Below are 23,629 nucleotides of genomic sequence, written 5' to 3'. Positions count from 1 at the left end.
GGTTCTTAAAAACAACTCCAGTGACTGGGATTCCACAACCTCTCTTGTTAACTTTTGCTGATCTCTGAAGCAGTATGGCAAGGGACAGTACAACCATCCCACAGGAAATCTGGTCTCAAGCTGCTTGCAACTTGGTGCCAAGACCTATGTAGGTATGCAGGCCCAACTACAGAATAGGGGGACTGTATTCTGGAAAACAGTGACTCTGAAAAGGATCTAGGGACTGTAGGGGACAAGCAACTAAACATGAGCTGCCACTGCAATGCTATGGCAAAAAAGAGCTAATGCTATCCTTGGGTGTATAAACAGAGGAGTAGGGGCTGGCTTTTACCTCTGTATACAACATGGGTGAAATGGATACTGGAATACTATATCTAGTTCTATTGTCAACGTTTTAAAAAGGAGGCTGAAAAATTGGAGAGGGTGCAAAAAAGAGCCACAATGATCTGAGGGCTGAAGAAAATGCCTTAGTGAAAGACTTAAAATTGCTCAATCAGTTCAGCTTATCAACAAGATTGAAGAGTAACTTGACGACAGTGTATAAGTACCATGGTAAGGAGAGAACTCTTTAATCTAGCGGAGGAAGACATAACAAGAGCCATTGACTGGATCCTGAAGCCAGGCAAACTCAAATTAGAAACTGGACACAAAGTTTTAACAGGATAATTAATAGTTGAAACTGCCGAGGGAGGTGGTGGATTCTTCATTTTTGATGTCATCAGATAGAGACTGGATGCCTTTCTGGAAGAAATGCTTTAGCCAAACACAAGTTATTGGAGCTCAGTACAGGGGTAATCTAGGAGTAATAATTCCACCTGGAAGCCTATTACCAGCCAATGAAAATCCCAAAGCATTGGTATAATGTACTCCCAGTGTAAGGCTCCACTAAAAAACACTTGTGTGTGTGTTTGATGGAGACTGTATTAGCTTCAGTTTCTAAGTTGTCATAATGTCACTCCATGCACAGTTGTGGTTTTTTGGTTTGTGTTTTACAACAATCTAGTATTGAGGTGACCAAGATAAGAATACTTGGGATACAGCTCACATCAGAAAGAAATTGCAGCACTTTCCTTGCCATGTGCAGATTTGGGGTGGGATGGGGAGGGAAAGTACTCTTGTCTACAACTGCTATGTCAGCATCCAGGAGTAGCACAAGTGTAGTAGCATATCTATAATTGTACAACAGTAGCCCATCCAAGTCCAGCTGCCACCTGGGCCTGGAGAAAAGAACTCCCAAGTTAGGCATGACTTGTTATTACAGGAACTCCGTATAATATCATATGCAGTATTCCAAGGAATATGAATGGAAAATGGCATGCTTTTGTGGGCACGTCAGTATCAGACATTGACTAATCGGTGGAAGCTCAGAGAGGAGAATGAAAAATTATTAGGAGACGAGGGATCACTCTAGGAGGAAGAGCTAAATATGTAGAGTTCTATGTTTTGGTACAAAGGAGCTGTAACTACGAATGCTGGGACTAAGTTATGAATAAGATTAAGCTGGATATGGGTTAGGGTGTGGGGGAGCACCTTCCTTACAGACAGACTTAGAGTATGTCTACACTGCAGAGTGAAGTAAACTTGCTTAAAATTGACTTTCACCTTTTTAGACTTTTTAGAAGCTGCAGGAGCGTGTCCACACCATGCTCCTTGCGCCGGGCTTGTGCATCCACACTCGCCATGCTTGTGTCGACATTCAAAGCAGTGCACTATGGGTGGCTATCCCACAGTGCAGCTATCCGCAGGGACTGTTGGGAAGAGTTTCATCGTCCCATGATGCAACGCTCCTTCCTCCCTCCCTTCTTGCCCCCAAACAAACAGGAAACCGGTTTTTGCACTGTTTGTTTATGCCATGCGCTCGCCATTGCTGCGGAGACGTGGAGCCAGCTCAACTCTGCACTATTATTGTGAGCATCACAAATACATCATGGATTATTTTCAAAGATGAGTGAGAACCTGAAGCACAGACAACAGCGATGTCACTGAGGCTGCCCTGCTATAAGCCATCGAGCGGAACAATTCCCGATTGCTGCAGGCCATAACGCATCATCTGCAGTCCATGGAGTGCCGGTTCTGGTCCCGGGAAACAAGCACAGACTGGTGGGACCGTATCATTATGCAGCTGTGGGCTGATGACCAGTGGCTGCAAAACTTTTGTATGCGAAAGGCCACTTTCCTTGAACTTTGCACAGAGTTGTCCCCATCCCTGAAGCGTGTGAATACTCGCTTGAGACAAGCTCTGATGGTGGAGAAGCGAGTGGCCATCGCTCTGTGGAAGCTTGCAACCCCCAACTGTTACCGCTCGGTTGGGAATCAGTTTGGAGTCGGTAAATCTACAGTGGGAGCTGCCGTGATTCTAGTGTGCAGGGCCATCAATAGGCTTCTTCTATGAAGGGTAGTGACTTTGGGAAACATGTAGGACATAGTGGATGGGTTTGCCGCAATGGGGTTCCCAAACTGCAGGGGGGCTATTGATGGCATGCACATCCCTATCTTAGCACCTGACCACCTTGCAACAGAGTACATAAACCACAAGGGGTACTTTTCCAGGTGCTGCAGGCCCTTGTGGATCACAGGGGTCGTTTCACTGACAACTATGAGGGATGGTCTGGAAAGGTGCATTACGTGTCCATATTTAAGAACTCAGGGCAGTTCTCGCATATGCAGGTGGGCACTTTCTTCCCAGATCGAAAAATTAACATCGGGGATGTAGAAATGCCAATAGTGATCCTGTGGGATCCTGCTTATCCCTTGCTCCCTTGGCTAATGAAGCCATACACCAGGCATCTCAACAGTGACAAGGAGCGTTTTAATAACAGGCTAAGCACTTGCAGAATGGTGGAGGAATGTGCATTTGGACATTTAAAGGCCAGATGGAGATGTCTCCTTACTAGGCTGGACATGAGTGAAAAAAACATCACCTCAGTTATATCTACATGCTGTGTTCTTCATAATGTGTGTGAAGCGAAGGGGGAAAGGTTCCCTCAGGGTTGGGCTGTGGAGGCAGAAAGACTACCCACCAATTTTGAGAAGCCAGATGGCAGCAACACATTCAGAGCCAACCACGGCGCGCTTTGCCTTCAGGAAGCATTGAAAAACAGGTTCTGCAATGACACGCAGTAATGTTTTCTGTATGTTTTGTGCCTTTCCTTACCATCCCACCTACCATCGATATCAGTACCTTCCAAATCCCTCCCCAAACAAGCTATAAATTAATAAAAAGACATGTATTGAAATGCTGCAAAATTTTATTTATGAACATTCAGGTCAGTGGGGGCAGGGGGACGAGTGTTCATTCACAGTTTCAAGGGGTAGTGTGGTTGCTTGCATGAAAGTTCTCAGCGGGGCCACCATGTCTTCCTGCTTGCCTCCACCGGGGTGGAATGCACCACATACTGCAGCCTGGCCAGTCTCCTCTGAGACTGCTTGGGGGTGAGTTGCGGAGGGCAGCAAAGCGATATGCGGAGGAATGTTCTGGAGGAGCTGCAGAGAGACTTTGTCCAGTCGCCGCTCCTCCTGTAGCTCCACAAGGCGCCTGAGCATGTCAGCCTGATCCCGCATGATTCGCAGCATCTCCTGCTGAGTACTGCGATTCTGCTTCTGCATTGACCTTCTATTCTCCATGTCCAATTTCTGGGACAAGGACAACCTCCACACTCAGAGCTCTGTCTCAGCAACCACGGAGGTATCCATGAGCTCGCCAAACATGTCGTCCCGTGATTTTCTTTTTCCTCTTTCGGATCTGCGATAGTCTTTCTGCAGCACTTCTAGAGGGGGGGCCAATGCTGAGGTGTCTATAGAAAGAAAAGAAATGCACAACGTTGCCATTGTTAGCAGACCCAGAAAACTGAAGCAACTGCAACAATGTAAAAAATACTTCCGTTAGTGTGCACATGGCTAAGCCAGACCCGCATTCCATTCCGAGCATCTCAGAAAGGTCGGCTCGCTCTGCTGTTATAGAGATGGTAAGCACTTTGCTCTGGTATAGAGGGGCTTAATTATCTCTAAAAAGCTCAGTTCAAATGTCCTGTATGAGAGGGGTGACCGGGCGCCACGGTTTAATTAAGATGACCATTTTGGGATGAGGTGGGCACACTTGATCTGAGGACACTGTGGGTTAATAGTATCGTCAGATACCTTTGGACAATTATTGAACTGACTCAGTATGACCATAGAAAGGGAGAAATAGAGAAGTACAGGGTATCAGTTGTATAGCTCGTGTACTTTAAACATGCGCCGTCTTCCATAGGTGACCATGAGTGATACCAGTCTCCTAAGGGTTACGGAGGAGGAAAGGGAGGATTTGCTGCATGCAGCAGAGTACCGGCTTGGCCCTTATGCTGCTATGCTGTGTTCTGCCATGATTCCCGGCTCACTTGATTGCAGCGTAGTACAGTAAAGTATCCTACCGTGGCAGAAGAAACAAGGCTGCCCTCCCCCGAAACCTTGTGCAAACGGTAACAGATGACCTACATGAAAGTTTCCTTGAGATATCAACAGACGATGCTTGGAGCATACCTCTGCACATAAATAATCTGTTCCAGGAGTAACCCTCTAGTAAAGTCTGCTTAGACCCTGAAATCCCCTCCCCCCCCCCCCCCCCCATTAAAAAGACCATTTCAGACATTGTTTTTCTTCTTAGCAGTTATATCCTTGATACAAACTTATCAGATGTGCCTTCCCCAAGATCATTATTGCTGTCCTGTGGTTGCTGGACTGCTCTGGGGTCAGGAATAGGTCCTGGCTGTCTGGGAGAATGGACACCCTGCTCTCCTGCACCCTTGCTCTCCCCCTCATCCTCCTCCTCGTCGACAGAGTCCTCGTCATTCTCCCTGGATTGGGATCCAGCGGAGGTATTGATGCTGCATGGTGGCACTGTGGTGGGGTCACCACCGAGAATTGCACGCAGCTCCTCGTAGAAGTGGCATGTTTTGGGCGAGGAGCCAGAATGGCTGTTAGCTTCCTTGACTTTTTTATATGCCTGCCATAGCTCGATTTTCACACGACACTGCTGCGTGTCCCTGTTGTGCTTCTTCTCCAACATGCCCTGGGATATCTCCCCATAAATGTCCAAATTTCTTTTGCTGGCTCTGAGCTGAACCATAACGGACTCCTCGCCCCACAGACCGATGAGATCCAAGATCTCTGGTCGACTCCATGCTGGAGCACATTTAGGTCTTGCAGTCGCCATGACAAGTTCAGCTACAATGCTCTCTCCATGCTGGCTTCACAGGAAATGAAAATTGAAATTTTCCCAAGGCATGAGGGGAGGGGCCATTTCCTGTTTTCGTGACCACGTAACAGCAGAGCGCGAATGTCCAGAGTGGTCACAACGCAGCATTATGGGTAGCTCCCGGAGGCCATTAATGTCAAATTATGTTACACTCTGTCTATGCTGATGCAAAATCGACCCATGAAATTCGAGTTATGCGCTACGCCAATTGCGGAGCTGGTTTTATTAGGTCAATTTTTGCTGCACTTTAAGTCGACGGAACTAACATGCCAGTGTAGATGCGGGGTCAACCTCCGTCGCCAGCATAGACCAGGCCTTATACTATTCAGTAGTCTTCCAATGAAAATTTTTGGAAGCTCCCTGACCAAAGATATTTAAAACAAAGGATAAAACCCTTAAAAAGCCCGGTGGAGAATAATCCTGCACTTATTTTATGTGTTTTCTTTATTTTGTGTGTGTGGGTGGGTGGGAGGAGAGGAGATATGAACTGTTTTTTATCCCATATGCGTTTTCCATGTAGATTACCAAATCAAGATAATCTCTTTTGTTACTTTTTAAAGTTGATGTCTTTCCCTCTTCTTTTCCTCTCTCCTGTTTTACTGTACTCTGTCATTCCTACTTGGAGGAACAGATGCTGTAGCATTTTATACATGGAAGGTCTTCAGAGGAAGTCCTAGTCACTACCCTGTGCAGCCTTTCTTAGTAGAAAAACACTTCTGTGTTTGATGGAGACAATAACTAAGTATGGAAAAATCTCAGGCTTCTAGTGAGTTTTTGTTTTAATCCAGCTCTAATATGTAGAGCATTCCTGATACTACTTGTTTTCTTTTTGCTGCCCAAGATGCATCTGAATAGGCAGCAGACAACCAATTTGAGGTGCACAGCAGGGGTGCCCACAGTATGTATGGCAGGTACCCAATAGTTTGTCAGGCACACCATACAGAAGGCCTCAGAGGAAACTCTCCTCCTACACTGAGCTGAGAAAGGAGCTATTATGATGATGATTGAGTCTTTAATTTTGTGTAATCAACACAAACGGGATAGCTAACAAATTAAAGCTTCAAATAAGTGTTAGATAACTTTGGTAACAGAAGGAGAACCTTTACATCTGGAATTTTATGTGGGTGTTTGCATATATTTTTTACTTTGGGCTTGTTTTCCAATTTTTCTTGTACAGCTTTGATTTTGATGAGCACTTGTGCTGAACAGCTAGTCTACGTGGGTTAGGGCCATCTTTGCATTTCTGTTTTTGGTTTCTCTTACTAATATGGGATCTGCTGTTTCTTCTGGGAGTGGGAGGGAAGTCTCTGGATACCACATTGTGTTCTTCTGTTTTGTCAGTTCCAACTTGAATACATCTCTTATAGTGGCCTGCTTTCTCTTTCATGGGGGTTAGTGTTTTGGTGCAATGTGTATGCATTTTGGTGCATTTTTTTGGTTAAACATTTGTTGCTTTTATTTTTGTGATGTATTGTATGCCTCTTTCTGTATACTGCTTTTATGTTTAGTTCTCCAGTGACTAATGCTTGTCTACCAGTCTAGTATAGTCTCAACTTGCTCTCATTGCTAAAATTAGCAAGTGCCTATTGCCCACACTGAGTATTAGGAAAAGTAAAGCATGTAATCTTTTGTTGCTGCTTCAACTTTTGTCCAGCTGGAACATCCCACATTTTTTGTACTTATTTTTCATATATTTCAGCCTTTCATCTTAAAGGAAACTGTGAACTACTTACAGATTTCACTTCCCTCCGACCTAAGGAAGCAACTAATCCAGGAGTCACTAAAGCTAAAGTTTGTATCTTTCAGTGCTGTATGTCTATTGGATTTAAAATGTCAACTGAAAAATCCACAGGCTGTTCGTGACATGATCATGTTGAAATTGTATTTATACTTCCACCTCTCGAGATTCTCAGACATTGGGTACGCGTATACATCACTGGGCAATCAGCGTTCAGTGATTGTGCCTGTGAAGTGCTGAATGTTTACAGTATGATGCTGAACATCCTCAACTTCCTTTGGCTTAAATGGAACTTGTATTAAGTGCACTCCTTGAATTTGTCATTTAGCATCTTGCAAGATACAGCTTTTCTTTAGATATGGGGCTTTTAACAGTTAAATATATAATAGTGTCTTACAATGATTGTACAGTATCTGACTGCTGTGTCAGAATGACCACAGGGTCTTTAAACCTTTTTTTTCTCCCTGCTGAAAAGTCTCTCCTCTGGAAATCTATTCCAACGGATGCCTGGCAAAATAAATCAAATTTGTGGTATGTCATGCAGGTCAGAGAATCTGGGTTCTATTGGACATAGTCTAGAAGGGAGTTCCAGAGTTGACAACCATTGCTTTAAAAACTTTGACACAAGCCTTCTCCCATTTAAACGTGAGAAATAAAATCAGACTCAAGAAAAGAGGTGTCAGGCAGTGTGGAGAGAAGACATGTATGTGTTCACATGCTTCCAGAATCAGCCCACTTTCTTCAATAGTGAAAGTATTACACTTGTAATTTGTTGGAATTTCTGGCTGGCATTATGGTTGGGTGGATGGGTTAAATTATGCAAAAATAAAACCTACATTTAAATGGATCCCAGCTCCTTTGCATTCTCATTTTATACATGCATACCATAACTGGAGACTTGCTTGTTGTGCTTTGACAGCTGTTTTTCTCTCTTGAAATCTACATCTGCTGTTTGTATCTTCTTACTTCATATTTCCAATAAAATTAAACTTTGCTTTAAAAAAAACAAAACAAAAAAGTGATACTGTTGAAATGGAGCGAAAACATTCCATAATCATTCATTCTAAATATAATGTGTAGATTGCAATTCTTCATAAACCAAGGCACAGAGAGGGACCCAAATTTTCAAAAGTGGATTCTAATTTTGGGTGTCCAAACTTGTATACGTAGGGCCTGATTTTTCAGAGGGACTAAGCCTATTTAACTTCAGTTGACGGAAGTGGGAGCTATGGATATTCAATAACTTTGAAAGCCAGGCCCTGGGTGGGACACCCAAAATTAGAAGCCACTTCCGAAAACTTAGTACTGTGATTTTACCCAGGATCACACAGCACATCAGCAGCAAAGCTGGGACTAGAAGATAGGTCACGACTCTCAATTTAGAAACAATCTGCTGGCCCCACTGCCTTCATTGTTTAGATTTTAATCTTCTACAGATGTATCTGCCTGCATTTATTTTTTTCGGGTTGAAATTTATTTAATTTCCTTCAGTCCATTGTATTTTTCTCTTGGTTGTGTTTGAAACATACTCCAAACTTCCAAAAGAGATTAATTTAATGTTGCTTTTACCTCCTAGATCATAGATAAAACTCTAGCAGTTCCCCCCATTTTACACAAGATAAAAGCCTTTCCACTTGTTTTGATATACTTTGTATTTACCATTAGTTCTCATGTGTAATCCTTTATTTGGTCTTCAAATCAGACAGTGCACGTAATCTCATCTAATCTGAATTAATTGTGCTAGTAACATTTCTATTTAGCACTCTATCAATACTTTACCAAGTTCTGGTACTGAAGAAACTGAAGCTATTTTTGTTCAAGCCAAAAGATAAAAGGTATTTCCTTCATAGCACTAATTTCAAATGTTCTCAGATTTATGTAAATGTAGAAAATGGTTTCCTATGCTATGAAGGGGATACCTTACCTTATATATTTTGTACACTGGACAAACATGGCATGGGGAAAATCTTATTTGCTCTTAACATGGCTACATCTTTCCTAACACTTCCAGGAAGATTTTTTTTTAAATGAATTTAGTGGTTGTGAAATGTGCTGGATTGGAAGCTTCCTCGGAGTGTTCAGCCAATTTTGTTTAATGCTTATCTGGAGCGGTGACTTGTAGGGGTGACAGGACAAAGTAATGGAATCTCTGGTGCTGTAAATTTGGCATGCTTCTTGAGCACAAAACTTTAATTGGGCTAGTTTTTGATTACCGGAAATATAGTAAAGGCAGGGGGAGAGTAAGGATAAACCCCTCAGCCTTATGCTTAGGATAAAAGTATCAGGCACTACTTTAGGGATTTTCTTTTTTTGTCCTTTGAAAAATATGCCAAGTTTATTACAGTGGGCAGTGGAGGAAAACAAGTGCATAATTCAGTAACATCTGAACTGAAATCTAATAGTGTATAAATGGATCCAATGACTATGCAAAAAGAGGGGGCTGACTTTCCCATCAGGCATTCTACTTTACAATCACAATTGTGTATATATTTAATGTTTCTAGGGGATGGGTTGGCTTGTTTTTGACCTGGTTACTGCTGTAAGATTGAGTATTTTACTTTTTTGCATGTTCCAGTTTGTATTGAATGGTATCACTGTATTACTGTCACAACTAGGGGTTGGGGAGTCATGCTTTGTTGTTTTGGAGCAAGAGTCTGGAGCCAGGAACCAGCAGGGCTGGAGTGGACTGGACCCGAACAGGAACAAGGCAGGGGCAAAACTAGAAACAAATCAGGCACAGGAATGATCACAGCTGTGGGCGTACACAATGAACAGCCAGTGACCTCTTGCTCTGTGCTGCTGCTGATCTTAAAAGCAGGCCTACTGGGTACCTTTAGCCAATCGGACAGGACAATCAATCAGGTGGTCCTACAACAACCCTGCTGAGTTTATTAATCTTCCTGGCTAGTCCTCAGGCTATGCTGAAGGAGTTCACTCCTGATGATTACATAACATTTGTTGTTGTGATTGTAAGCATTTGCTATAGAACTGCAAAATCCTGGCCTAGTTAAACCCGTATCTATTTTCCTTTCTTAACAATATAGGATTACTAATTTTCTCTTAATCTGTTTTGTTGTGTGTATATGGCAACATATAAATGGGAGGCTCCCTAGAGTGCTTTTAAGAGAATGATTTACAAAATATTTTATAAGCATGAGTAGTCGATAAGATAGAAAAATCAGTGGGAAGCACTAAGCTTATTTGCAGGGCTATGCCCTTAGACTTTAAATCTTCCTGGCAGGGATATATTTGTGTGTGCTATACAGTGCCGTGTACGTCCTCCTACCTAAAGATGACCATGGGTAATTTGTCTACTAAATAGATACCATGTACCATCTGGGGTTTGTGCATTTCTAAATTCCTTAGGTGGTCTTATTTTTTTTTTAAGTAACTGCCATGAAGCTGTAGTTTTCAAGGGCTTCCTTCAGTGTTTGAGGGGGTGTTGGTGTGTGTGTGTGTGTGTGTGACTTTTTTCTTTTAAAATCTAATTGAGTCTTAACACTGGAAATTAAGGTTCCGCTCCTGTGCCACCCCTCCCCCCCGCACATCGTGAAGGGTCTGCCTGCGCCCCCCCCTTACCACCCCCAGGCCGGGGAGGAGGCGGGTTAGGCCGCCCCATCTATGTCGGCACTGGCGGCTGGGCTGTGGACTGGAGCAGCAGGTAAGTGCGCTCCTGGCCAGCCCTTCACGATGGGCGGAGGACGGGGGACACAGGAGGCTCTGTGCCCTCAGAGCCTCCTGTGCCCCCCACCTCCTGCGCATCGTGATGGGCCGGCCCGGCATCCTCCCGCAGGCCAGCGCCCAGAGACCCCACCTCCCCTCGGTACGCCACTGTAAACAGGGCAAAACTGCAAAGAATGGAGCGGGCAGATACCTTAAATACTGGTGGTTTTTCTTCCATTAGATAGACTAAGCCAGCAACAAACAGCTTCTGATCACCTCACTGATCATTCAGAAGACAAAAATACAGTTTCCTTAACGCTATTCAGGCCTTTGGCTTCTATGATTGACAAGATTTTCAGTCATCCCTGTCATATATTTAAAAAAAGTTCTACCAATCCCAGAGGATTGGACATATTACCAACTAGGTCAATGAATATTTCAGATCTTACCCAAATACACACTTAACACCAATGCTTATTGACTTAACTAATATTTATTTTTAAAAAAAGGAAAGCATTCTTACATCAACTGTTGCTTCCAGAATAACTCACTAAGGCCATGTCTACACTACAAAATTATGTCGACCTAACTTACATCAGCATACAGCTACCACAGTTATTAAATTGCTTTTGTGTGTGCACGCTTGGGTCCTTGTGTCAGCGGTGCGCATCCTAATCAGAATGTTTATATCAACTTTTATATTGTCATTGTGGGGCATTGTGGGATGGCTCCTGAAGACCAATAACAGTTGATGTAAGAACGCAGTGTCTACACTGATGCTGTGTTGACTTAATTACATTGACCGTGTCTCTATGCCAGTCAGGGTGTTACTAAATTGGCATAGAGTGGTACTTCTGTGGGCTGGAGACAAGTTTAAGTGAAGACACTTCCACAGCTAGGTCGGCACAAGATAGCATACGTTTACCTAACCGTATATGTAGACCTGGCCTAAGAGATTCTCTCTTTCCTAATAGCCATTTTTTCAGTGCAAGAACCATGGCTAGAAGTGATTCACTGTAGCCATTTTTAAAGATTTTTATCTCTCTACAAATATTCAACTGGGAGGAATCCTATTTTAATGTTAAAAAGGTGCTAATTGGAATTACTTAGACTTGCCACTTTGAAAGCAGTGTTAGAGAAGCAGGGATTTCCCCAAATTTAAAAGTAATTTCTTGGTGTGTACATATCAAATTTCAGTTTAGAGGGAATACTATTCCTTGAAAATAGCTTTCTAATATAAGAGGGAGCCCTTCCATTGTAGTCTACAGTAGAGCTATCAGTCTGTTACAGTAATAAAACCCTGTTTCTCCAGGCAACGTTATAATTATTGTTAGGATCCCAGAGTAGGTCACCCTTAAGGTATGCGTGCCTTTTCCTGCCAAAAGTTTAAAATTGGATCAAAGCTTAGATAACTATCTCCAAACTTCCTCTTCTCTGCTCTGTAAAATCTCTGCTTGACCATGCAAAACATCAACCCAAGAATGTTCCACACTAGACAGCCACTTTCTATGACGAAAACTATGGTTTAAGTAGCTAAATACTCAGGCAGATTCATTAGGGAGAAGACAATTTTAGCTGTAGCTGGGTCTTTATCTAAGTGATCTTTTTATTTAAATAACTAGTATCAGTTTGTACTGCAAGCATGAGAGGCTGTGGAGGGGGAAAGGCAAAAAGACATGAGAAAATTACTTTTATAGAAATAATAGGGTTATGTGCTGTTGCTGCCATCCTTGTTACTTTTACATATGATTTTAAAATGAATCAACTATGAACATTTAATCAGTGGCTCAATGAAAATGTCTTGCTGTATCATACAAGAGATTTTGAACAGTCTTAAAATGCTCGTGTAGGATGATTGTAAAATGTCCTATCCTGTCTGCAGAGGATAACCACGCACAATTGCTGCCACCAGCTAACATTTACTTCTTCAAGTCAGGGAAGTGGGGGGTGTTGGCTATTGTAGGTTCAAACTTCGCTGATGACCTGTGGGAGGTTTTATATGAAAAGATGGTAGCTTGCACTAACAACTGAAGGAAAGAGAAGCAACTCTTAATTGATTAGAGGTAAAAAGGGGGTCTTAAAATAGTGATAAGTAGTTTATTGTAAAGATGTTTCTTATATCTATTACAATTATTTTATTATCCCATAGTGTTCATAGAGAAAGTACTGAAGAGGCTCTTTGCTGCTACTCCCTCCACTTCTCATGTGCCTGTTCCAAGTGGAGAAGAGATGGTACTAAAAAATCCAGCCTCAAAACCAGAACAAAAGGATTCTGAGACTGCTCAGGCTTCATCAGCATGTGCCAGTTCTCCAGGTAATATAATCTGCAAAGTGAAAATACTTAGTTTTCTCTCATTGTTTTTAAAGACAAAAAATAACTATTTGAATACACACTGCAGAGCCTTTTGCTATGAATTGAGCCCCAAAATTTAAATGCAAAATTGCTTTTTGCTTTTACTCATAGAGTTCTATGCAGTGCATAGCATTCACCAACTTGATCAAACTAAATTTTTCACTGACCAAAAAAAACCAAACCATTTGTTAGCTTAGATTTAAGGTTGTTTGGTGGTATTATGAGTCCTTCCAGAATGTCAAGTTCAGCAAGACTCTGAATGACAGTTAAGGTATGCACCAATGCAACCTTGATTTTGTATGGCCTGCTTTTCAGAATTCTAAGTTTTGCTGAACTTACCAGGCAACCTTAACTCTGCACTAACAAAGGGATTTTTGTCAATGAATTTCCTAACCTTTTTTTTAAACATAAAAATGCTCTTTGTAGGAGTTGTTCATCCGTTGGTATGTTTGGTTATAATGTAATGGTTTGTACTTTAAAATGTTAGGAGAGTAGAGTGACTGATAAGGCAAGGAGAAGAATTGGGCACTGACTGTCACAGAATGTTGATAGACTTTATTCTATGTTGGTTACACTAAGTTTAAGCATGTGAGAGAAGAGTTTGTCTCCTCCATATACATCCTTCTTTATATTTCCATCTAATAACCCCCTCTTCATGTCCTGCTAAGTCATTACACTCTAGAAGCAAAGTTGTTCATTGCTGTCTGGTGTCCATTGCTGGCACATACACATCATAGGCAGCACATTTCTTTGTTACATCAGCTGAATTATACACTGAGCTGTTTCTCAATGGAGAGAGGGGACTGTTCTGGATCGGCAGAGGAGAGATGAGGTGATGGTGGCAGAGGTGGTGAGGGGACCAATATACAGCCATGGTAATCATTGCTCTGGCTAGTCCCACCCACTTAATCTCCACTTCCCATCAGCCTGCCACTCCACATGTGGAATGTCATATACCTCAACTTTATATTTCCTTGTTTAGCCACACTCCTTGTTCTGTAATACCACTAGGTACCACCGTGCAACCTAAACTGTCAGTTAAATTTTAAAATATTGTAATTACTCAGACCCCCACTTACCACAACTCAGTTCTTCCCTTTCACTGCTTCTGCCTTATTAGCAATGATTATCATAGCTGCATGTTGGTCCCTTCACTGCCTCTGCCATCACCACCTCACCTCCCCTCTCTTGGCCAATTATGGTGGATAATCATGAGTTTCCAGTGTGGCCTTCCCCTTTAAAGGCCTGTTTATTTACCACATGATGAGGTCATGGATGAGGGTTATGCTGTGAGCAATGTATGTTGTGTTAACTTATGAACTAGTGGTCCTCCAACTGTGCTGTTTTAGGATATTATCGCCTAAGCACAAGTACACAACTCAGCAAAAAAAATTTAACGTAGTGTGACAAGCATTTTTTATGTATCAAAAAATATGTGGGTAAAATGTACCCCAAACATTGTGGTGTTATCCTGTATTTTTAGTAGTTCTGTATACCTGTTTGCTTCTAGAGAGAGTATCTTGCATTGTAATAGTGATAACTTTCTCCCAAACCAAGCAAGCATTTATTTAACATGCATATAATGATGCATTTGTGGAGTAATGTAGGTATGTTGCAATAACTCATGAACTACTGGCCATCCAACTGTGCTGTTTTAGGACATTGCATATGCTAATTGATAATGCATTGTAGCAACAGTGGTTACTGCATACAGTCACCCTAAGGTGGAAAGTACTCCACAGATATGTGAAACTTGCATATGGGCTTATACTGAATGAGACTCCTGCTAATTCTTTCAACTTTCTAGTTAAATAAAATTGTGGGTTTTTTTCATCTTAAACATTAAAAATTATTCTTGGTTTCTGAATGCACTTGGGGGACAAAAGTCCCCCACAACTCAGTTAATGTAACCTTTTTTTTCTCAACACTGGATGCAAGTTAGCTATAAAGAATTATGTGGGAGAGGGAAGGAGTAATACAGAGAAGCTGCAGGAAGGAACCATCTGCTGCAGTAGCCCTGCAGAAGACAGACTGGGTGGGAATTTATAGGACTGGAATTGTGGTTGGATAAAAAGCTATATCTGGAAGTTCTTTGTTTTCCTGTATGAATTTGTGGTTGTCTAGACAATTGAAGCCCAAGGGAAGGGCTAAAGGCTGATTTGGGTGTGACTAGTTCCCTAAGCTAGTGTACAGATGTATAAGCAGGTGAATCATGTATGAGTAGAAACTTTTATATTTTCTCCCATTGCAATTGCTACTAAGAAACTATGTCCAGTTCTGGTGTCCGCAATTTAAGAAGGATATTGATAAGTTGGAGAGGCTTCAAAGAACAGCTGCGAGAAGGATTGGAAAAATGAGTTCCTCAAGCCTTTCATTATAAGGCATAATCTACTTACATTAACAAATTGAAGGCTAAGGGGTGACTTGAACACAACCCATAAGTATCTACATGGGGAAAAGATATTTCATTAAAATAGAGGGCTAGCAGACAAATGTATAACAAGATCCAGTGGCAGGAAGTTGAAGTTAGATATATTCGGATTATTAATAAGGTGCAAACATTTAACAGTGAGGATACTTAAACGTTGAAACAACGTAACAAGGGTTGTAGTGGATTCTCGATCATTGAAAATCTTTAAATCATGATTGGATGTTTTTCTAAAGGATGTACTCTAATTCAAACAGGAACTACTTCAGTGAAGGCCTATGGCCTATGTTATACAGGAGGTTAGACTGGATGATCACAATTGTCCTTTTGGGCTTTACAATGCATGAAAACGTTTGCCCCTCACTGGTGACCCTACGTATTCTCCCACACACATGCTCCCAGACTGGTTTGACTCCTTAACCACTGCTCCAACATTTTCTCCTCTTCTCACCCCAACCTGAAGTCTTCCACATCTTCATTCCCTCCCCCATCATGGATTTCAGTCTCTGCAACAAGGCCTTCTTGCAGTGTGGAGAAGGAGAAAAGCAATGCTGTAAAGGTGACTGAAATGGCTCCCTCTGCTTTCAGATATTTTAAGTGATCTATGCCTAAATTTATTTTTTTCCTGCTGGACTTGATTAGGAACTTCCAAATAATATTTGGCACTGCCATTCACTGACTAAAGTGTTTTATATCTTCAGCATGCTTTACAGATATTAACTACTATTTAAAAGAATCCTACAATGTTTGTGAATAAATATGATCTTCATTCTCCATCTGGGTAAAAAATGAGGCACATAGAAATGATTGATCCTGGTTTATTGATGGCTGACCTGGGATTAGAACGGAGTTCTAGCCCCGAATCCTTTGCTTATCCCAGGCTGCCATTCAAAGCTAACATATTCCAAAAAGACTGTCTTGTACCGATGTAAAATAGTAAGTAATTTCACATAGACACAAGTCTGTCTCTTCTGAAGATGGCTGCTTTATTTGTTTCCTTTAGACTTCATGCATAAACATAGACTTAAAAAAAAAAAAAAAAAACCCAACCTTCTAATATAATAAATGTTGTTTCTCTAAGACTTTTGAATAAACTTATCCTACATGCGAAAAAACAACAACCTCAAACCGCAACAATCCCCCTCTCTTGGGAGTGCAAGCATTGGTAATTGCTCCCTTTATGATCAATAAATGTTAATGATTTGATAGTTAGAATTCTGATAGAGTTAAATAACAGTGCTTGTATTTTGTTGCATTATCACTGTAAAGATAAACAAAACACACTAGCACAGTAAAATCTTATTTCTGGAAAGATGTAAAAATAGGAACTCGTTTAAAAAGACTTTTAGTTTTAAAAACACTCAAGCAGCACCTGCCTAACTGTTTAAAAAAAAAAAAAAACCCAACCCCGCCTTTCATAATGTCTGGTTTCAAATATGCTGTAATTTAAAATTTGTTTTAATTCTCCTGAAAGTGACAAATCAGTAGTACTGCCTAGTACTAAGCAGGTGTTGCTGCATAAAATTCTCCACTTCTAGTTCTGGGTTGAAAGTTCAAGAAAGCCCAAAATAATTGAGGAACTCCAGGGAGAACTCACTCTCCTTTCTGGCTGATGACTTGGAGAGCAGATACCATTCACAAGATCAGACTACTGAGTGGCCCCTTTAATAAAGGAAAGCTGTTTGGGATTGGAATTGAACCAAAAACAAGACCTTTTCTCAGTTCAAGATGGCCCTTTTAAACCAAAAGCCCTTTCTTCTTGGCCTCTGGTATTGCTCTGACCAGGAAATATGCAAACTCCCCTGGGGGTGGCATTTCTCTGTGGAGCTGTTTACAATCACAAGAGAGTGCAATAATCACTCTCACACACTGTTTTTAGTTTCTGGAGGAGCTGTGGTAACCATCCCCCATGGAGTAGAACAATTCCTAGCCCACAACAATACATAGAACATTGAGAACCATATTGTTTTAAATTTATCAAAGATACTGCATGTGGTTGCAATGCCTGTCACAAGTGTTCCAAGGATTTTTTTTTACCCAAGTGACAAGTTCTAGGAAAATAAAACTTAAAGATGCAGACAATATTGGTCTTACTGATTTGTCAAAATTGCTGAAGTGCACATGCTTAAAGATATCTCTTGCAGCATACAATACAATAAATAGCTTTGGAGACTAAACTGTTCAGCTTCACGTTAGCTGTTGTTTGCTCCTGAAAAGCTGTCTATTGTGAGTAAACTAAAGACCAGTAGAGATGATGGTTATTGTAAAACAAATCAGAATGTCACACATTTTTATATTTGCCCCTCACTGGTATGAAAGTGCACAGGTGTCTCATTCTAGTGGCATAAAGAATGTGAATGAATATTTACTAATAGGCCATTCACAGTTAGAAACCATCATCCTGTCACCATGGCAAAAATTGTTCTCCATTGATGCATCATACACATGACATCAATTTTTTTCCGCTGCAGAGTCTGAGTGGGCTACTCTGTTATACATTCAACTCTGGCCATTACAGGAATAGTCATGAGACCAAGACTTGAATCCCCCATGTGGAAATATATTTTGCTGCTGGATGGACCCTTACCACCCCACCTACGCACGCACACGTAGTTCTTTTTTTGATTGTATCTTAATTTGAAATAGTTTAGCTATAAAGAGAGAGCTGCTTGCTTCTGTGACAACCAAAAACAATTTAACAAGTAGTTCATCTAATAGTATGTAACCGTTGCCTAATTGGAGTAGAAAATGCTAACATTAGCTGTGAGTAAAAACAAACTCTAAACCTAATGTAGCAGCTGCAGGGAAACTAATTATCTTGAGAAAAGAAACAGGAAAAAAATGGTACATATATAAGAACAACTTGATAAAATGGACTGGTCTTGATTGGCTTGGGGAGGGCTTATAATAAACTAAATTTGTCCCTTTTGTAATTCCTTTGACTGTATTGGCCTTAAATCAAGTCAACGTGAGCCAAATATATTTATTTTTGGGTGTTGTGTCCTTTTCCCACTGAAGTAGACTGAAGGGGATATCTTCTCTTTTGAGTTAGTCATGCAAATCCTCATCTCTTAGGGTGTTTGAGCTTCTGATTGATGTAGTTCCAAAATGTCCTCTGCGCATGTCTGTTCTGTTGTAGCCAGAAGAATCTCTAGACTGCCCATGGAGAAAAAGGAATTTCTAATAATAAGCTGAAAATAATAGCTCCAGGAGTTCGAAACAGTTTAAAGGCAGGCTGGATGCCTCCCTAAAGAATTCATCAGAGAACACATCAGAGATTTTTTTTTCACTCCAGTTGCAGAAGAGACCATGATTAAAGTTTTAATCCATTTTCCGTTTGTTTGTATCCAACTTTTTCAATTTGTAAACTCAAACAAATAGTAGGGAGTACATTTCTTACCAGTCTCATGTATTTCTAAAGCAACCAGATTGTCTGAGCAAAAAGCATAGTCCTTTTCTTCAGACTCTAGTCTCTATCAGATGAAGGTTCTGTGTACGGTGCCTAGCACAATGAGGCCCTGGTCCATGACTGGGGCTCCTGGGTGATGACTGCTACTGTGTTGTCTTGTCATGGGCCAAAGTAACACAACCCAAAATCTGCCTTCCTCTTGCAGTAGTAGAGAACCATCAATCAGGACAAATGGGTTGTGTCTGTATTTGAAAAAAGGTCATGGCCTTTCTGCCAAAGCATGTAGGTGCCTAAATACTATGATGATCTGGCCCTATCTACATCTTTATGTACCTAAATACCATTGAAAAATCTGGCCCATGTGCCTTCCTACAGGCATTGCAGCACTATCTGTATGTAAATATTGTCTTCTCATTCTGAAAGGTCAGAAGTTTTTAGGCATTTGTTTTCTGCTCCAGATGTCCCAAAGAGTTGGAAGTTTCTGCTTGGTCCTTGACTTCAAGTGGCTGAAACAGTTTTTAAAGCAACATTTCAAGTTAAGAAACCTTTCAGTTAATCCTGACTGCAGTTAGTCCAGGGGATTTCCAAACAACTATAGATTTACAGCATGGGTATCCTTCTATTCCCCACACCTCCTGTGCGTCCTAAGAGTTTTCCATAGGTCCCTCTCTGTCAGCATGCCCACTGCCTCAGGATCTTCCCACCATTATGCTGGTGGTGTGTTCCCTAAGGTAGAAGAAACCGTACTTGGACACATGGCTTACAGTGGACATATCATAAGAAGCCTGCACTCAAGAAAGGTGTGTTGTTTTTTGGGGTAGGAGGAGGATGGTTTTGGTACTTTGGTCATTCTGCCTTACTATTAATAGGAAAAGTTCTATGAAAGATAAGAATAGGAGCAAAGGACATTCTTTTGGCTCAGCATGTGACCCTGCTACAATTCTAACGCCTCTCCTCAGCTATTCTAACACCTCCTACTACAGGTTTCTGTTAGAAGCTGGATTGAGTGCAGCTCATGCTCTTGAAAGGGGGATGAGCTAGAATTTGGGTTTCCTGGAATCCTGACCAACTCATTAATTCCTAGAAAGGGGTGCACTTGAGCAACAGATTACAAGGAATGGATTTTTCTTTTTCCCTGCATGAAGCAGCAAAGTAACACTCAAACAGCTTCCATCCTCACTGTGCGAGTGTCAGGATCCTGATAAGGGCAGTTGGGACAGAGCCAGGTCAAACCCAAGGCGGAGGGTAGCAGAAGCGTTCATAGTCAAGTTCCAGGCTGGGGTTAATACCAAGGATCAGAGTCCAAGTTAGGTTTCAGGGCCGGGTTAGGAGATGAGGTCCGAATCAAGCTAAAGTCGAAGCTAGGAGTTGAATATTCCTGTGGCAGGTAGTTACACAAGATCTGCACTGTTGCTTGAACACTTCTTGGAACACGCCTTAGATTTATATAGCGCCAGGATCTATGAGGCTGGAGCCTGTCAGACCCCTTGAGGCAGGACTTCCTATGGTCTGTGTCCACAACGGGTCATGTGTAGTGGAGTCTGAGCTAGATAACTGCTGCTGGGTAGCACATAGATATGTTTGCTTGGCAGCTCTGCAGACTAAGGTTTGAGACATGCTGGTTCTTGTGTTATCCCCCTTCCTTCCCCACCCTCTGCTGGCCCAGGTTCATCCAGATGATCATGTAGAAGGCTGCCAAAAAGTCAGGGGCATGGATTTGGGATGCTGGTTCCCAGGATCACTCTTCTGAGCCATAGCCTTCCCAGTCTACAAGGTACAAGAGAGAGCGGTATATAATTTTCAGGTCAGTATCTTGAGGACCTTGTGCTCATTGTGTCCTTGGATCTGTACTGGAGGGGATGATGGTTGCCCCAGTGGGTGAAGGAGTTATCAAAACAGGCTTTTAGCAAAGATATGTGAGATGTGGGTGACTGAAACCTCATAGTCACTTGGTTGATTACCTGGCTGATGGAATATGGCCTGAGATATCAGTAACCCAGTTTGACACAGCCAGTGTGTGCAGAGAGCCACACTTGCCTGACATTGCATGCTGGGCCTTCTCAATGCTGGCGATCAGTGTACCATTTGTAATATTCATTGGCCTTGTCTTGATGCACCTTGAGTTCTTCTTGGATCTTGTGGAGGTGGCATACCCAGTCGGCAGTTGAGGGATTGGTGAAGGTGACTGGTACAGCTAGGTGGAGACAGAAGCCACAGTTTGCATGGAATGGACTCTGCCAACGGGAGATGTGATCAGTTGTTGTAAATAAATCCTGCTTAGGGTAGGAGGCTCGACGAGTTGTCCTGGTGGAAATTCGTGAAGCAGCACAAGTATTATTGTAACACTTGATTCACTAACTTGTACTGATGGTCAACATGTGGGTGATACGGTGTATGTGTAAGTGCGGAGCCTGAGCAATCAGGGATTCACCCCAAAACCATCGAATGTAATGCAGACCTCGATCAGTTGTGACTCATTCCAGGAGTCAATGGAGACTGATGACGTGGGTCACAAGGAGCTGGGCCATTACTTCGAAGGAGGACAGGTACACAATGGGGATGAAGTGGGCCATTTTTGTCAATTGGTCAACCATGACGATTACAGTATGCCTATTACACACTGAGAACTTGATTATAAAGTCCAGGATAATGGCTGCCCAGGGTCTTGTAGCCTGATTTTATAGTTATTAATTTATTGCATAGGGTAATAGGTTTGCCAGTTGCTCTAATTAAAGGATCATGAGGTTCGTGTCCTAAATCAGGCTTCAGGTAAGTTTTATAAGGACACCGGGTACAACACAGGAAGAATTTCAGGGATAACCAGGATTTGTATAATTTTATAAATTTATTAAAACAACACAAAATAATAAACAAATGATTACTATAGAGAAAATAAAATGAATAATTAAATTGATAATGGATTAATACAATCTTAAAGGTAAAGACTTATTTGATAGATATAGTTATGATATGCTTTAAACTAGTATACTCACACCCTTCCTGGACTTGGTTGAAAGAGATGTCTAATTTCTCAAGTTGGAGTTGAGTAGAATAAGAGCTGCTTAAAAGCTAAGAGCTATAAGCTAAGACTAACATTACAACTTTAAGAATATAAAATAAAGAATGAATCTTAACACTAAATAAAACTTCAAGCAGGGATAGCTGACAGTCGACTGCCCCGATGAGCTGCATTTGATCTTACTTATACCCTCAAGAATATGGGTTTTTCATCCGGGCCCATACTTGGCCTTTCCACCTTCAAACTTTTGGGGTACATGTTGTCTATTGGCTACTAGATTCGTACGTATTATTGACGTATCCACTTCCTTCTTTTAGGTGGTCTTTCATCTCACCTTTGTTATTTCTAGCTTATTTGTGGGTTTTGTGGTGTTCTTGTAAAGTTTCTTGGGCGTAACTGGGACAGCCCCTTCCCCTTTTTAATATCTCCTGACTTGTCTAGGGTAAAGGTTATAACCATATATGTCCTATCCTGTTCTATATTGATACTTATCTAAACCAAAGGTTGACGTGACCTGTCTAGGGTAAAGGTTATGACCATATATATCTTATTCTATTCTACATTTATCTAAGCCAAAGGTCGAATATATATATATATATATGAACAGTAGCTGTCATCCAGGATGTGGCCTGGAAGGTACCTTGCATTACAGCTGAATAAAATCTAATTTCATCCCACAATCATATCAAATATATATATGAAAAATATCTCTAATAATAATGCAAGCAAGCAGGCTAGTTCTATAGGCTACAGTCTGGATAGAGTTTCAGAAGGCATTAAGATGCCAAGGAGTTACAAGTGAGGCATCTTGGTGTGGGCACACATGTCACAGGAATCAACATATGAGTAGATTGTCTTGAATGTTTGGGACCACCAGAAAGAGTTGGTGGCCAAACAGAGGGTTTTGAGGTGACCCACAGAGACTGCCAATGGAAGTTCTGACCGAACCACAGTATCTCTAACTGAGTGGGTCCCAGAAGAACATACAAGTTAGCCTTATCATAGAGCAAGCCATCTTGGCCCTGGTGTTGCCCCTGGCTGACTGCCTCAGGTTACTTGGGAGAGGGCTTTTTCCTTGCAGTTGATGGTGTCCAGGAAGTTCGGGGGCTTAAAAATACCTGTGGACTCAGGATGAGGGGGCTCTTTACTGGCGAGGTAGTCCTCTTTTCAGGACAAGACATTGGCAGTCTTTTTCTGGGTCCCTGGGTGGTACGTGATGGTGAAACAGAAGCATGTGAAGAACAGGGCCCAGCAAAGCTGCCTCTGGTTCAGCATCTCGGCTTAGTGAAGGTACTCTTAATTTTTTATGATCCCTTGTAAACCTGTATTTGGTACCAAGCTCCCTCCAGATAGTGGCATCATTATTTGAAAGCTAGAAGTTCCTTATCTAGAATTTCGTAATTCTGTTCCACTGGTGCGAGCTTCCATGTAGTAGGCACAAGGGACGAAGTGCTTTTGGAGACCAAGTCTTTGGGAGACTATGGCCCCAATTGTCACAATGGGGGCATCTGCCTGAACACAAAGGGTCATGCAAGGTCAGGATGGGCCAGGATTGGGGCGCTGGTAAAGGTCATCTTGAGGAGGTCAAATGCTCTGTTAGGCATCCAGAGACCAGGTGAAGGTGGTGGGTTTTTGTGTGGAAACAGTCAGTGGGGTGGTTTGGTCTGAAAACCCAGAGATGAAGCAACTATAAAAGTTATCAAACCCCAGGAAGTCCTGTACCTCCTTAATGTATCAGGGCACCCAGTTCCATACCACCTGCACTTCTTGGAGACTATTTGGAGAT

At 41.8% G+C, this 23,629-nt stretch overlaps 1 protein-coding gene across 3 annotated transcripts in view; it reads left to right on the top strand.

Moving 5' to 3' along the window:
• Positions 1-23,629, top strand: part of ERICH1 (glutamate rich 1) — a 105,492-nt gene that overhangs the window by 7,586 nt on the left and 74,277 nt on the right. For 2 of the 3 annotated variants that reach the window (XM_067544849.1, XM_067544847.1), the window contains exon 2: positions 12,784-12,948. In XM_067544849.1, the coding sequence (XP_067400950.1) occupies positions 12,784-12,948 (165 nt within the window). Of the gene's footprint in view, positions 1-6,932; positions 7,025-12,783; positions 12,949-23,629 lie in introns of all 3 variants that reach the window. The other variant, XM_067544848.1, reaches the window with a different exon arrangement.

Source organism: Emydura macquarii, unplaced genomic scaffold, assembly GCF_026122565.2.
Source record: "Emydura macquarii macquarii isolate MOO-44397 ecotype Brisbane River unplaced genomic scaffold, CSIRO-AGI_Emac_v2 contig_1027, whole genome shotgun sequence".
NCBI classification, from domain to species: domain Eukaryota; kingdom Metazoa; phylum Chordata; order Testudines; family Chelidae; genus Emydura; species Emydura macquarii.
The sequence above is the reverse complement of the archived record's forward strand: the minus strand, read 5'-3'. Positions and strand labels throughout refer to the sequence as shown.